Raw genomic sequence first — 14609 nt, 5'->3', positions numbered from 1 at the left:
ACCACAGGGCAGGGGCAAATGTTTTGCCCTCTTTGGCACCTTTTACATGTTTTTGTCTGGCTAGAATGTGATGCCTCTCGCCTGTCTACAGAGCAAGGTGGAGGTTGAGAAACCACTGACATTTGCATGGTTGGCATATAGGTAAAAGTGACATCCATTGCTTCACCCACTTCCATCTCTTCCACCAGTGGCATGAAGCATTTGAAATGAGCTAATGCAGACCCTGGGATGAAAAGCAGTTCAAAACTTAAGTTGTATTTAGAAACATCAAAATAGTTTTTCCTTTTAATATATTTAAGCTTCCAGCGTCACATATAATATGAAGACTTTGGAAAAAATATACATCTTCCATTAGGGCAGATTCTGCTAGGCGATGAACCAGTTTAACAAGAACACACACCCTGTTAATATGCAACATGGGCTGTAGGTACATATATTCCTCTTAGTTTCTCTGTGGCTCTAATGCAATCACAGCTAATAGGATGCAAATATTATTGACACGTATGCAGAAAAGTATGTTTGCTTACGTTTTGACACAGCCAATAAGAACGACAAAGGCAACAAGTTTTTTTCTGAGGCTTAAAATTGAGGAGACCATAGAGGGACACACATACACGCAACAACTGTTAAAGTTAAAAGGTTGTTGTAACAACCTCTTTTGACTGGAAATAGTGGAGGGAGAGGAGCCACCAAATAGATTTGGTCTCATAGTAGCAGAACAAACTCCCTCTGCTGCAACCAAGTATAATGGCAGGCAGCTAAAAGATGACAATATAGATGCATCTGGTGCTCCCCAAACAAGTCTAGGAGTGTCCAAACACTTTAAATTACTGTTTCCAAACACACACATCCCACACACCAATTTGTCACATGGAGCTTGCGCTAAACTGGAACCACATAGGGTGTGATAAGGGGAAGCAGCTGCAGCAGTAGCAGTAGAACAAACAGATAATTATTTAGTTTCTGACACCCTGATGCAGCACCTCATTTTTTTTTAATTTTCCACAGGATCTAGCAATGTTAGGTGCTTAAGAAACATTTTAAGAAGTTCAGCAAAAAGTTCAGAGTTAGAATCATTTGTTGCCTTCAAAGTTGTCCTTATGCACTGCTACCTACTTGGCTCGTGTCCTTTACGTTTTGACCAGCCTGCACCAGAAGCCTCAGCACCCCAGAGGGGGGGGGGGGTGATGCTAGAAAAGCTATTGTTAAGTGGACTTTATGATCAAGGAGCACAATTCCAACAATATTGGAAAGTCTATATGGCCACTAGAAGGCAAATATCTGAAATCAAGAGAACACAAGGGTGAGAGCACTGTAGTGACTAGCTATTGTTTAAACACAAGTATTTGGAAGCTGCATCCTACTTAAGATTTTAAAAACGCATGTATAGATCTATAATACGGACAGTGCCTAAAACAGTTTTTCCTTCGCTTTAGTGATGGTAATGGAGCAAGTCTGAAAATGAGGCTGAAAATAAATTCCAACAATGTTCCTTGAACAACTTTTAATATTAAGTTTATTTCACAAATAATTTTTTAACATTATCAGATCATGTATAAAGCAACGTAGCACAAGTCTTTTGCACTGCACCTTGGTGATATATAATTTGTCCTATGACCAACTCAAGCTGTTCCTGAATAGATGCTTCAATTATCAAACTTCTGCTCATAATTCAGTCAGTTATCAGGGATAGGGTAGCTGCAAATTCCTGGGAGCCATTAGACTCCAGCTCCCCCATCACTCACAGTCAGCAGGGCCTATGGCTAAGGTTAATGGGAGCTGCACTAAAACAACATATGGTAAAGCTACAGGTTCCTCAAATGTGGTCTATATAAAATATATTTTAGTCTAACCAGCTATATGTGTCAGAAAGCTTCCCAAATAAGTTAACAAATAATCAACAGCTACTTTTGTGAACCACAAACTGTAACACACCCTGCAAGGTTGCTCACCCCCATCTTTAGTAACATTTGGTTCCAAGGCACTACAAAGCTAGACTGGATTAGCAACCCAGTCATTTGAGACACAATAACTGACCCAAAAAAGTGCTCACTGGGCTGCAGTGTGAGGATCTTGCTGATCAAACTCATTTTATGCCCTTCACGAAAGAAATGTCCGCACTGTACCCTTGATTGTCCCTCTGCATATAGGACATTTTCTAAGGGAAGGGGCACATTCTTTACACACAACTAAGTGGCCACATGGGATGAAGACAATGGACACTTCCTTGTCCATGCAAACTTTGCATGTTCTCTCTTCTTGTAATCGTCTCAGCTGTTCTTCCATGGGCAGGCCTGCAGGGGAGAAAACTTATGTTATATATGTTCCAAATTGCTGTATTTTACAATACAAAGAAATACCACTGTTTCCAAGTCTCTCCCCCTCCACCCCAAAAACTCCCGTTTTCTTTTTCTGCATTCACCAATACACGTTAGAGTTATTCTAACTGACGAAGAGACTTCAAAATCAGAGATATAATTTTCCTGGTATATATGCCCAAAGGTGTACCCATTCAGAAACTGCTCGCAAAAATGAATCATGGAATCATAGAGTTGGAATAGACCACAAGGGCCATCGAGTCCAACCCCCTGCCAAGCAGGAAACACCATCAGAGCACTCCTGACATATGAGTCAAAAAGCAAATGTGAAGGTGTGCTTAATGATGCTATAGGGGAAAGAGGTGGAGGCTCCAGATAACAAACTACCAGGGATGTGCAGAAGGCAAGTTTCCATTCCATTCTTGTTACAAGAAGCAAGGACTGGAATTTGCTCACAATCATGGCACTTGCCCAGACTTCTTAAACTATGATTTCAAACTACAGATGTGGGAGAACTTTTATACAGTGGTACCTCGGTTTTCGAACGTTTCAGAAGTCAAGCATTTTGGCTTTCAAACGCTGAAAACCTGGAAGTAACTGCTTCAGTTTTTGAATGCTTTTAGGAAGCCGAACGTGCCATGTGGCTTCCGGAAATGCACACTTCAGTTTTCGAACGTTTCTTCTGGAATAGATTACATTCGAAAACCGAGAAACCACTGTATATGGTGCTTCTCTATACCAAGTATCTGAAACTATTTAAAATGAGAGTTTTAAAATTTATTTTTATAAGCAATCCATATTATTTCAAATGGTGCCCAAAGTTATTTTAGTGAATTCAGTTTTTACCTGAAACATCTTCTGTTGGAATATAAGGCATTTTCTTCTCCTCTAAAAAAATATATAAAAAAATTAGTTCTGTTCAATAAACTTAAGACTTCCTGCAAGCAATAAGCTGCCATACTAATAGACAGGGTTCTATGGTTTCCGGCATACAATCCCTAAAGCAAGGCCAATGACCTCTATTACTGCTCTGAATTATAACATGCTAAGGCTGTCATCTCTCAGAGAAGTGGCAATTAGATGTTAACCAGCACATTCTTTTCTCAAACTCACCGAACAAGTCTTTGTATAATACAAAATCGCACTCTTGTAAACAGTTTCTGAATATGTTTGCAGCTGTATTTCCTTTCACCAAGATGGTATCAATCAGTTCTCTCGCTTGCAGTGGTGTCTGGGTTTTTTGTTTAATAACATGGTATTCAACATCATTTATTACTTTGGATGTTAATAAACTTTCAAGGATAGGAAGCACACATGTCAAGCGCTGAAACAATGCATTTCGGTTCTTCCTGATTAAGGACAGATCTAAAATATAAATAATGAAAAATGATTATAGTTCAATTTGTTTAGCATTGGAAGATTTAAGGAGAAATTTTGAAATCACAAGAGGGTGGGGGAAAATGGAATTGAAAATAATTTATGCTTCTGAAGCAAGTTTATGTATGATAAAGAAAATACAACATTTCAACGTTCACAAAGCCTGCAGGTCTCCCTCCCCAGCCTTCCCTCACCTGAAAAATGAATGTCCCAAAAGGTTGGAAGAAAGTTGAATTATGCTTTAAGAACCATTTTCTTATGTGTTAACTTGGCATATAAAAGAGTATACTGTCTGGTGTACTGATAAAATGGATTGGGAGTGAATGCGGACAAAGCATTTGCATTGTATCATATTTACCTAGCTAGCCTATTCTGGACCAACTGAAGTTTCCAGGCCATTTTAAAAGGCAGCCCCACATTTAATAAATTGCAATAATCCAACTATGAGGTTACCAGAGCATGGATAACTGTAGCAAGGTTCTGTCCAAATAGGGGTGACACTGGCAAATCAGTGAAAGATGACAAAAGGCACTCCAAGAGCACTTCAAGTTATGAGTCTGCTGCTTTAGGATTAGTACAATGCCATCCAGAGAATACTGATCACTACCTAATTGGGTAAACCAACCACCTAACAACAGTACCTCCAACTTGCCTGAACTGAATTTCATTTAGCCTCAAAGGTAGAATAATAGTTTCCAAGTTACAGGAAGTAAAAGTCACAACTTTATTTTGCATTCACTTGACACACAGAGTCCAATGCCAGGCACCACAGTTTAAGAAGAATGTAGAAAGAATAATGAGTTCGGAGGGCAACAAAGATGGCTAATGGTACTGGAAGTAGGTCCTATGCAGAAAAACTGATGGAAGTGGATATACCGTATTTTTCTGGGTATTGGACGAGGTTTTTTGACTCAAAAATCATGTCCAAAAACTGGGGTTGTTCAATACACAGATAGTGCCATGGTGGCGGGGGGGGGGGGGGGGAGCGGCGCAGCACCAGCCATTCGGTTGGCAGGAGCACGGCTTCCGATGCCGCGGCGAGCGATCTGGGGGGTGTTTACTGCCGACAGCTGCATGGGGGGGGGGGGGGAGAGAAGCTGCACACCGCCAGCCAGCTCTTTGACGGGAGCACAAATTCACCCAATGCCGCTGCGCACGGGAAGCACTCCCTGGGTCATCGCCCATGCACGGAGGCGTTGGGGGAGGTTGCACTCCTGCAAACTAGATGGCTGAAGGGAGTGCAAATTGAGGCCGCTGCGCATGGGAAATGATCTAGGGAGTGATTCCTGCCTGAAGCTGCGTGGGGGGAGAGGCTCAACAACTTGGGGCCATCTCCCCTCACTTTCTTAAAATTTAGTCCCCCCAAATGGGGAGGGGTGTCCTTATACAAGGGGGCGTCTTATAGACGGAAAAGTACGGTATTTAGCCCAGAGGTTGATGGGAGAAACGGTAACACAATATCTGATGGATTGTCAACTAGCGACCATAGATGGCAGGACTAGATCTAATGAAAGCAATTTGATAATGGAATCCTTGAGGGCTGTGGGCTCTTCCCTTCTGGGAATCTTCCAAGTGGAAGCTGGGAAGCCATTTTTCAAGGAAGATTATGAAGAGAATGAAGCAACATAACAGATTCTATCCCTAGAGCTTTTTACATACCTGATGTCACTTCCTCTGCTTGTACCACCTTCTCTTCTTCATTCTTCTCATCTCCTGCAGCAATGAGGTCGGACACAAGATCATTTACAGATTTATAATTCTCTCCGGTTGTTAAGATTTTACTCTGAACAGTCTGCTTGACTAGTCTTTTGCTGAATCCCATCTCCAAGGCAGCTTCAACCACTGGGGTTTTCATCATGATTGCATCTTCTGAAGCATTCTCACCAGGTCCAAAATGAATAACTGCTCAGAGAAAAATTTGTGGCATTGCTCATTAGATCCATGTGGATTTTGAAAAATATGTTTTAAATTTAAATTAAAACAGAGAATAAGATCATGTTTACATCAGGTTCCATGTCCAACATTGAAAAAAACTTTGCTTTACTCTTATGCAAATGAACTTTTATATTAGGCTATACTAAAGGCATTTTCACACAAGAAGCTTACGGATGTGAACATATTAAACTGTCTTATACTAAGTCAGACCACGGATCCATTTAGATTAGCAGTGACTCAGAACAGAAATCCAAAATCTCAGCAAAGGCTTTTCTGAATTGTACTATCAGGGACCTTTTTGACTAAACATACGAGGGACTGAATCTGGAACTGTAGGCACACAAAGAATGTGCTCACCTACAAAGCAATGAGACCTCCCCTTCAGAAACGTACAAACCCTATATCTTGCTGCAAGAGGCAAGAACCAGCCAGCTTCTACTCCATAAGTAGAATCACTAATCAACTTACTAGATAGTATGTTTGGAAGTTACAGCAGCTGATATAGGAACTATGCTTGACAGCAACACTAATTAATTCACTAGCTGTATTACTTTGGAAAAGCAGCTTTTTAAAGTCCAGAGCAAGCTATCAAACAAATATTTCAAGCCTCTATTATAGTCTCCATAAGTGATCTTGGCTTTCTCCAACTTAGGTCAGATCAATTCACAGGATGATACCCAATGTGGATCCTATTCAAGTCCATTGATTTCATTGGGTTTACCCTGAGTATAACTTATTTGGATCACCAACAGTAAATTCAAAGCTATCCACAATAATTTTTTGCACCACTAGGGGGCCCCTATGAAAATGTTGAGAGAGGTTTTGCTAGCAATGTCAATGAAGACCTTAAGAAGAAAACCGACAGTCTTATCTGAGTGTGCTTTTTCAGGAACTGCACATTTGAGTTTGGATTTTTTTGAAGTGTTTGCCATTGTTTTCCAATGAATTCTCATTTTTTGCAGTTTTTGTTATTTATTATACTTGCTGGAAGCTACTCTGAAGGTCCAATTACTGGTGGAAGAGCAGGAAAAGCTATTCATTATGTTCTTGCCAAGTTGTGGCAAGATATGAACTGCATCAATATTCCACTTAGTAAGCAAGGCAATGCAAATAAGAATAAGACAAACAGAAGTCTCCTCATTTTGAGAGTACAATACTAAGTGACAACAAAGTTATTTTTGAGAATCCATATTTAAGTTGCTTTGTAAGACACAATACTTCTAGATAATTGATTAAAACCTGATAGTGCTAAGTGTTTTTGGTATTCCCTATTTAACAAACAGTGCTTTCATATTCCAAGTGTCCATACCAACTTAAATATCTTGTAAAAAATACTTACTTGGCTCAACATTTTCATCCACAGGTGTATCTGAGGTGGATAACAGCTACAAAACACAGAAAGAGTGTTTTAAAATGAATGTATTTTTTTTGTATCAAAACAGAAGCGAACAGAAGAAGTTTGCCAAAATTTAAACCACTTAAACAGTCACCCTAAACATCTGCATGCACTCTGTCCTGAACACCACAGCAATGTTCTTGTCAGACACTTTGAGGGCCGACTGTTGCTGTCACAATACATTGTCAACTGCCAGAAGAAAGGGGAAGCCCTCATCATCATCACTGCTTGTAGCTCCTATATGCAATTTTGATTGTTAGCTGCAGTGAGCACAGTAACAGATCACACGTCAAGCAATTTGCTCAATTAGCCACTTAGTCACTCAAACTATCTTAGGAAACCATCACAGTTGCCGTGTGAAATTGACAAGTTCCTACATCTACTGAATCATAGAAAACTCAGATACTCTCTAAAAGACCACATCCTTTGACCTTGTCATTTAGTAAGTTCACACCTTTATTTGTAGCCACTTTCAGCATGCCTAACACATGGTTGGCTTTTACGTGATTAGGGGGAAGAGATTAAAATTAAAGGCTCTTCTAGAGAGCTTAGTTTGAAAGTGTTCAATTTAAAAATCTATGAGGTACAGTGGTACCTCGGGTTACAGATGCTTCAGGTTACAGACGCTTCAGGTTACAGATTCCGCTAACCCAGAAATAGTACCTCGGGTTAAAAACTTTGCTTCAGGATGAGAACAGAAATTGCGTGGCGGTGGTGGTGGGAGGCCCTATTAGCTAAAGTGGTGCTTTAGAACAGTTTCAGGTTAAGAATGGACCTCCAGAACGAATTAAGTTCTTAACCCGAGGTACCACTGTAATACACAAGAATACTGCTGAAATCAGAGCAAAGTAGTCATTTGAATACCTGTTCAAGAAGATGGGGGAATCTTACTTGAATCTGATGGACAAACTCTTGTCCTTTCATATGCCGCAGGTACTCACATCTAGAAGATAAAATGCAGTGTTTCAATTCTAATATGCAGATTGTACATTGCTCCAGATACATGCAGACCGAAGTGCCTTAGATAAGCCGTATGCATGCCCAGTTCTAAATGTTCACTTTTGAAGTGGAGTTTGTAATCTGACATGACCACTCCTCCAGATAGATAACATATTAACAGAGAATCTGCTCAGTTTAAACAAAAGTCAGTCAATCTATGACCCAAAGGTCACATGCAGCCCTCAATCTAATTTCATGTGGGTAGGGGAAAGTCTGGATGGAATAAGCAGGGGAAATATGGAGGGAGAAATGAGAAGGGTGCAGAGAAAGCCTTCTGAGAATGATCAGTTCAGTCCCCTGCAAAAACCATTTAGTCACTCCCTGGCAGCCCACTTGGCAGGGGAAAAAAGAGAATGGAATATAGTCTGCTCACTGCTAGCATCTGCCCCAACAGATTGCCTCAAGGGGAGCACAACTCTCAGCAGGAAAAAAACAATACTCCTCTTAAAATAGATCTCTTTGGGATACTAGTTTTGCCTTTCAGTTCCAAATATATTAAGATTAGGACCATAATTGCTACTATTTCAAAGTAGTTTAGATGTACCTTGGAAACCATTTAGCATGTTCTACCCATGGATCATCCCCAGACTCCCAACACCTGAGTCCACCATCACAGCAGAAACATTTAACATCATCATTGCGACCTGAAGAGGGGAGGGGAAAAACAGTTTATATGATATTTTTAAAGATACGTTCAGCAGTCACTGATTAAACAGTTAAAAAAAAATTAAATAGAGTCCAAGTGACCAAAAATAGGCAGCTCACTTACCCACATAATAGAAGCCAGCATCTGCAAGCCGCGGTGGCTGAACTGGAACTGCAGCTGGCCAGGTTTTGAAAGTGTTGAGGCGCATTACGTAGGTCTGCATGCTCATATTGGAGACTGTGAAGCTGGTCTGGTCACACATTTGTTCCACAAAAGGGCAGTTTGGAAAGTGCCTCCGATGTTCTGACATGGCATTATCCTTAGGCTCCCAGTTACTCAGTTGACCACCACAGGCAAAACAAGCCACCTTGTCCGCAGGCCCAATGTAATAAAATCCAGCTTTTGCCAAAGAAGATGGTGACAGAAATGTCAGTGGCCATGACTCAAAAGTGTGCAGTCTGTCGTCCTCTGCACTCATTGCATAATTGACTGTTTTAGGTCTCAAATGGGACAAGTCTTCAACTGCCCTGGATGTGACTGGATCATGAGGAAAGCTTGAAAAGCTTCCACTGAAATAGCCAACTTGATCCATATTTGCTGCTGGTGTCGGGGAATGTGAAGAAGAAAGGCCAAAGGCAGTTGGAGGTGAAAAGGCAGAATTAAATGATGAACCGAGATTGTTCAATGGAGTTAAACTCTTCACAAAGTTGCAGCTAGGATAGAGTTGCTTATGCTTGTCCAGAGCCTTGTCACCTTTTTTCCAGTTATCCAGCATCAAGCCACAACTAAAACATTTTACTTTGTCTTTCACACCAGTGTAATAGAAACCAGCACGGGCGAGACTCCTTTCAGATACAGGTACATTCTGAGGGAAAGTTGAAAAGGTGGACATCCTGTAGAGTTCACATGACAGATCGTACGTCAGTTCACTTACATCACTGCTATTCCTCAGTTTGGACGGTAATGAATCATATATGTTCATGACGATGAAATAAGATAGGAGAATGGGACGAGTCTGAAGCCTGGGAGATAGTTTTGTGCAAATCTGATTAACTTCCAGGCCATAATAAAATAAAAACCTGAAAGCAAAACATTGCATGCAATTTCTTTATAAAGTATCTCTTTCATTCAGTACTTTCATCTTTCTGGCTTAACATAATTTGTTCTCTTTTTCAAAATGCACACTTCCTTAAAACACTGTAGTTCCTTCTTTCTTACAAGTGCTAATGTTCCCATTCTCATTATGGCAGAAGGGAGAAAGCCTTAAAAATAAAGTGTGAAGAAGAAAACTAAATATTTAGCCCATAGCCTGTCAACTTGGACATGAGTCCCACCCAAATCAAAGGAAGTCCAAATAAATTAAGTTAGTATCAGGCTGCAGCATTAGTTTCCAAATCCTGTTACTATGTAGAAAATAAAAGTGCAGAAATGTAGGGTATTAAGGAAACGTGGAATCTGTAGGCATATGTATGACTTGCTTGTAGTTGGCTACATATGCTGAAAAGCCTTTTCCCCTTTAAAGTCAAATTAAACCAGGAATGTATGGGTTGTCCCCAACTAGGTTTTACTTAAAGGAGACCCACTGAAAGTAGTTGATGCAAATCTCCATTGATTTCAGTGGTACTACTCTGAATATGACAAATATAGGATACCACCCTGTGTTTTGAAACTATGGTACATAAATACATCTGCTCCCTCTTAAGATTAGTTTAATTCTTGCCAAGAAGATACTCAAGGATTTCCCCTCAAATACATCAATGAAGTTTTGGAACTATTAAGCTAAGGGTGATCTCTGCAAACCACTATTGCTCTTGCCCTGGACACCAACAAGCTTTAATCAGCCCTGGAACATTTTCTTTCCTTATGTTGTTGCTGAAGTTTTATAGCATAATTTTAACCAGGTTGCTTTACTATTATTAGAAGTTTATTGTGTTTAACATAATTATATTGCTTAGGAGAGGAAAAATGGAACATCGGTAGGGCTGTATAGAAATTTAATAAATAATAATAATACTCATTAGCTAAAATATTTAGGCAAGTCATGTCTCTCCTTAATAAAAGCAAAAATAATTTTAGTATTTATGCACAAAACTATCTCCCAGACTTCAGACTCAAGTCCCTTTTAAGGGGCTTAGGCAGCCATATTGCAATATTGGGTCCACAAGGAGAAACAGTAAATGTAATGTGTGATAAACACAAGGTTACCAAGACCTGCATGAAGAGAAAAAGATATATGAGCTTCTTTAAAAAGTTACAGTATACTGTGTGTGTACACAGTTGTAAAGCACTACAAATATTCAATGGCAATAAACTTCACTTCACAGTTATATTTTTAGCCAGAGTCTAATAACTTGTCTATGCCAACTGTTAGAATGGACTGGTGTTGAACTGAAGCCAATTTAGCCCACAAAGCATCCTTTGTCCCTATACTGAAAGACCATAAAGGAATCAGTGTTAACACCACTGATGTAGAGTTGAGCAGTTCAGGTTAGTTGCAAATCTCTCAGAATGGTGGCAGGGAGCAGGGATCAAGATTCCCTGCTAACTGTACACAAGAGAAGGCCATATATGAAGGCTCCCATAAGTTGATATTCACCTGCACATAGGAAGCACTCATATCTGCCAATGTGTAAGCTTTCTACGCAGGGATTTTTATGTGGAAAACAAGGCATCCTCTAAAAGCTCTGACACTGAGGTCAATGCTTCCTCTGAAAGCTTACTGACATTGAGGTCAACGCTTCCAATTGCGCAGTGTATTTAACTATTTCAAAAGTTGTTCTGGAATTGACTGCCGATTACTACAGGTATTATTATATCAAAGTTATTTTGGTTCACAGTGCTTTGGTCACAAACAATCAATACTTTTCAGAATTTCATTATGCTTAACATGTGACTTTTTATACACAGACTTTCCATCTAGGAAAGTGCCTGTGCTGCATGATGTGCTCCATCATGGAGTGAACACATGCATATTTATATCCAGGGCAGAAAGAGATCTTAAGTTCACAGTTCTTCAGAACTCAAAAGATAGCATTTCTGAAGTATGGGAACACAGAAAATCAATGAGTTAATTAGAAAACTAAGCAGTCTGTTAAGTAGTATCTAAATGAGCTAGCAGCCGTAAATTAAGTGCATCTCAGCTACTGCCTCTTTGGAGGAGTTAAGGCATATTTTAAGTGCCTGATGTAGGTAGGCATCCATAATACTCAAGTCTTGTACACCTACACTTTCTGAGTAATTAGCAAATCATTTTAACATAGCAATGCACCATTGGCTGTCAGCAGGGATCCATTTTTTCCTATGACAGACAACTTTAAGGTTATGTCAGACTTTAAAAAATAAATGGCACTTTGGATTTTTAGCATCTTCAAATAAAGTTATTTTTTATTTCCTATGAATCTGTCTGTGATAGTCTAGATAAAATCCCATACTCAAATAAATTAAATTACAGACCCTTATTAGTCTATTCTATTATTTGACACCATAAGGCTAGCACATGTACTGCAGCATAACCTTTCATCAGATGTTTGAAGAGCCAACTTCAGAGGATAGGTATATAAAGCACATAGTGTGTGAAGAAAAAAAGGTATTATAAAAATAAAACAAAGTGAGGTCAAAAGGAGAAAAGTTACAAGGGATGATTTACAGAATACAAAATGAGATTTAGGCACAAACAATAAAAGATCCAGAACGTCTAAACTAGTAATGGGCTGACAGTAAAAGATGAACAGCACACATTAATACCCACAATAACAGAGATATGGCAAGTCTATCAAGTAACCCTGGCTGTGCTACAAGTATATACCTATTTGCCTATACTGTGTTCCTACTATGTGAACCGCCCTGAAGCCTCCAGGTATAGGGTAGTATATAAATTCAATAAATTAATAAATTAATAATATTATTTTAAGACGTTTAAGTATACTCAGCTGAACTAAAGTGGAACAGCAGTCTAAGATATAAAAGAGCACCTATTTATTAGACTTGCACTGCAGGATTGCAAAATAACAGTGCAGTCCACATAGGTCAAAGGAACATCAAACAAAAGGATTAAAGGTCTGGTGTGAGCAAATGGAAAACTACAAGTGTGAGGCCATTAAAGGAGGAATGAATAAAATGTCAACAGACTGTGCTAGATGACAATGAGGAGAAACAATAGTTACATTCCAAAAGTAATAACTAAAGGGAACAATGGAATCAAAGTACCAGCAAAGTTTAGTAGCAGTTGTTAAAGCAGGATAGGAATGAAGTGATAAGGTACCCATCATCTACTGCTATCTTCATGTCCTGCTCTGACCACTGGAAGAGTATCCGTCTGGCTGCTGTTATAAACAGAATGCCGGACTTTGATAGACCCAGGTCTGAAGTGCTTGGTCATCCCTTGATTTTATCAGTTGCTCACATCAGCTGATAATGTGAACATGTGGCTCTGATCTAGGTAGCCACAGAGACTGCATGCCACTCTATTTAGCATTAGCACATCAATTTCTTTTCATCTCTGAATCCAGCTGTCGCATCAATACGTAGTAGCCTCCAATTTATGTCTTCCATAAGCAATTCCGTTCCTAGCAATTCTCCCTAGTCATCACAGTAACATGAAACCACTTTCAAACTGTTCTAGGAAGCTTATCATTAACTACAGACAAACTTCTCAGAAAAGAAACCTGACCACCTCTAACTAGCATTTTCCTACAATGTACAACTACTGCAGGAAGAGAGGCTATGTCCTAAGACCCTAGTCTTCAAATGACTTCCCAGTTGCTAATAATCTCATTTTGTTTGTAATATGCTGGGGGGGGGGGCTTTTTAAACAATCAAGCAGCATATAAATTATATTAAAGTAAATAAATAAATGCTCGTTAACTTTGTAAGCTTACTTTGAGGTGACTCAACAAAATAGTAAGCTCAGTCCTTTCATAATATGCTTACTCACCTAAGCCCTACTGTACTCTATAGGGCTTTGCTCAGGGGCCAGCTTGAAGACTGCAGTCCCACCCCCACCCCCTTTCTCTCGCCATCAACTGCCGTGCACTGCCGATTTGTCAACTTCGTGGCTAAGCTGTGCGGCTTTAATTTCGTACCCCACCCCCAAAAATGCACACCACGCCTGTTTTGATCGGGCACTTACGTGTCCTCCTCCTACGAGCCTAAAGTTGCAGCTCCCCGCCCGGTTTAAATCGCGATAGTTGGCAGTGGCCCTATTTTTTAAAAAACATTCGCTTAAGCAGCTGCGTGTGTGTGTTAAAAAACAAAACTGCTCCTAACTGCCGAGTTCTTCGCCCTAATTCTTTTTGCAAAACGCTTTGAGGCTCCTCCGTTTAAAGCTGAAGCGGCACAAGGAGATACATTGCATTGCACTGTTCTGCACTTAAAAAGAATTTTTCGCATTTTTAAAGCCCTGGACCGTCGTGTGAACAAAGGACGAGCTACGGATGATGACGATGATAGTAGTAGTAGTAGTGGTAGTGTGTAGTTATAACAGTATTATAATGATAAAAAGAAGAACAGCAGTAGTATACTATTACACAGTAATACTATTAGTATATTGTTATGCAGTAATATTACTAGTATATTGTTTTATATATATATATATATATATATATATATATATACGCGTGTTGTTATACAGAAATAACGTATAAAAGTAATAATAAAAATGATAGCAATAGCAAAAGTGTAAAAAGAACAACAGCCCCCCCCCAAACGCCCTCCAGCAGCGGCGGCACAATAAGGCCCCACCCCGACCCCGACCCCTCGGCCTCACTTACCGTCAGGCTCTCCCAGGCGGATTTGGAAGTCTCCGCCGGCCGCCTCCCGGCCCCTATATACTGGGGGAGGGTGGGAAAGGGAAGCTCACGAAACAAGAGAGTCGGAAAAAACCAAGGAGCGGGGCCAGAAAGCCGAGCGGGGCCCGCCCCAAAGGAGGAGGGGAAATAAC

At 40.0% G+C, this 14609-nt stretch overlaps 1 protein-coding gene across 7 annotated transcripts; it reads right to left on the bottom strand.

Annotated features, from left to right (window-relative positions):
• Positions 1-1499: 1499 nt before the first annotated feature.
• On the bottom strand, positions 1500-14590 carry BIRC2 (baculoviral IAP repeat containing 2). 7 transcript variants are annotated; one of them, XM_028726159.2, is made up of 9 exons: positions 14440-14590; positions 8795-10882; positions 8570-8669; positions 7918-7969; positions 6970-7015; positions 5355-5408; positions 3432-3683; positions 3165-3206; positions 1500-2294 (listed from the first exon to the last, which is right to left on the bottom strand). In XM_028726159.2, exons 2-9 carry the CDS (start codon positions 9768-9770, stop codon positions 2101-2103), a joined length of 1716 nt encoding a protein of 571 aa, XP_028581992.2. In that variant the 5' UTR covers positions 9771-10882; positions 14440-14590; the 3' UTR covers positions 1500-2100. The 7 variants fall into 7 exon arrangements, with proteins under 7 accessions (XP_028581992.2, XP_028581991.2, XP_028581987.2 ...); XM_028726158.2 differs by having other exon boundaries at positions 7891-7969; positions 14440-14589; XM_028726154.2 differs by having other exon boundaries at positions 5355-5597; positions 14440-14589.
• Positions 14591-14609: the final 19 nt, after the last annotated feature.

This window comes from Podarcis muralis, chromosome 4, assembly GCF_964188315.1.
Source record: "Podarcis muralis chromosome 4, rPodMur119.hap1.1, whole genome shotgun sequence".
NCBI lineage: Eukaryota > Metazoa > Chordata > Lepidosauria > Squamata > Lacertidae > Podarcis > Podarcis muralis.
The sequence above is the reverse complement of the archived record's forward strand: the minus strand, read 5'-3'. Positions and strand labels throughout refer to the sequence as shown.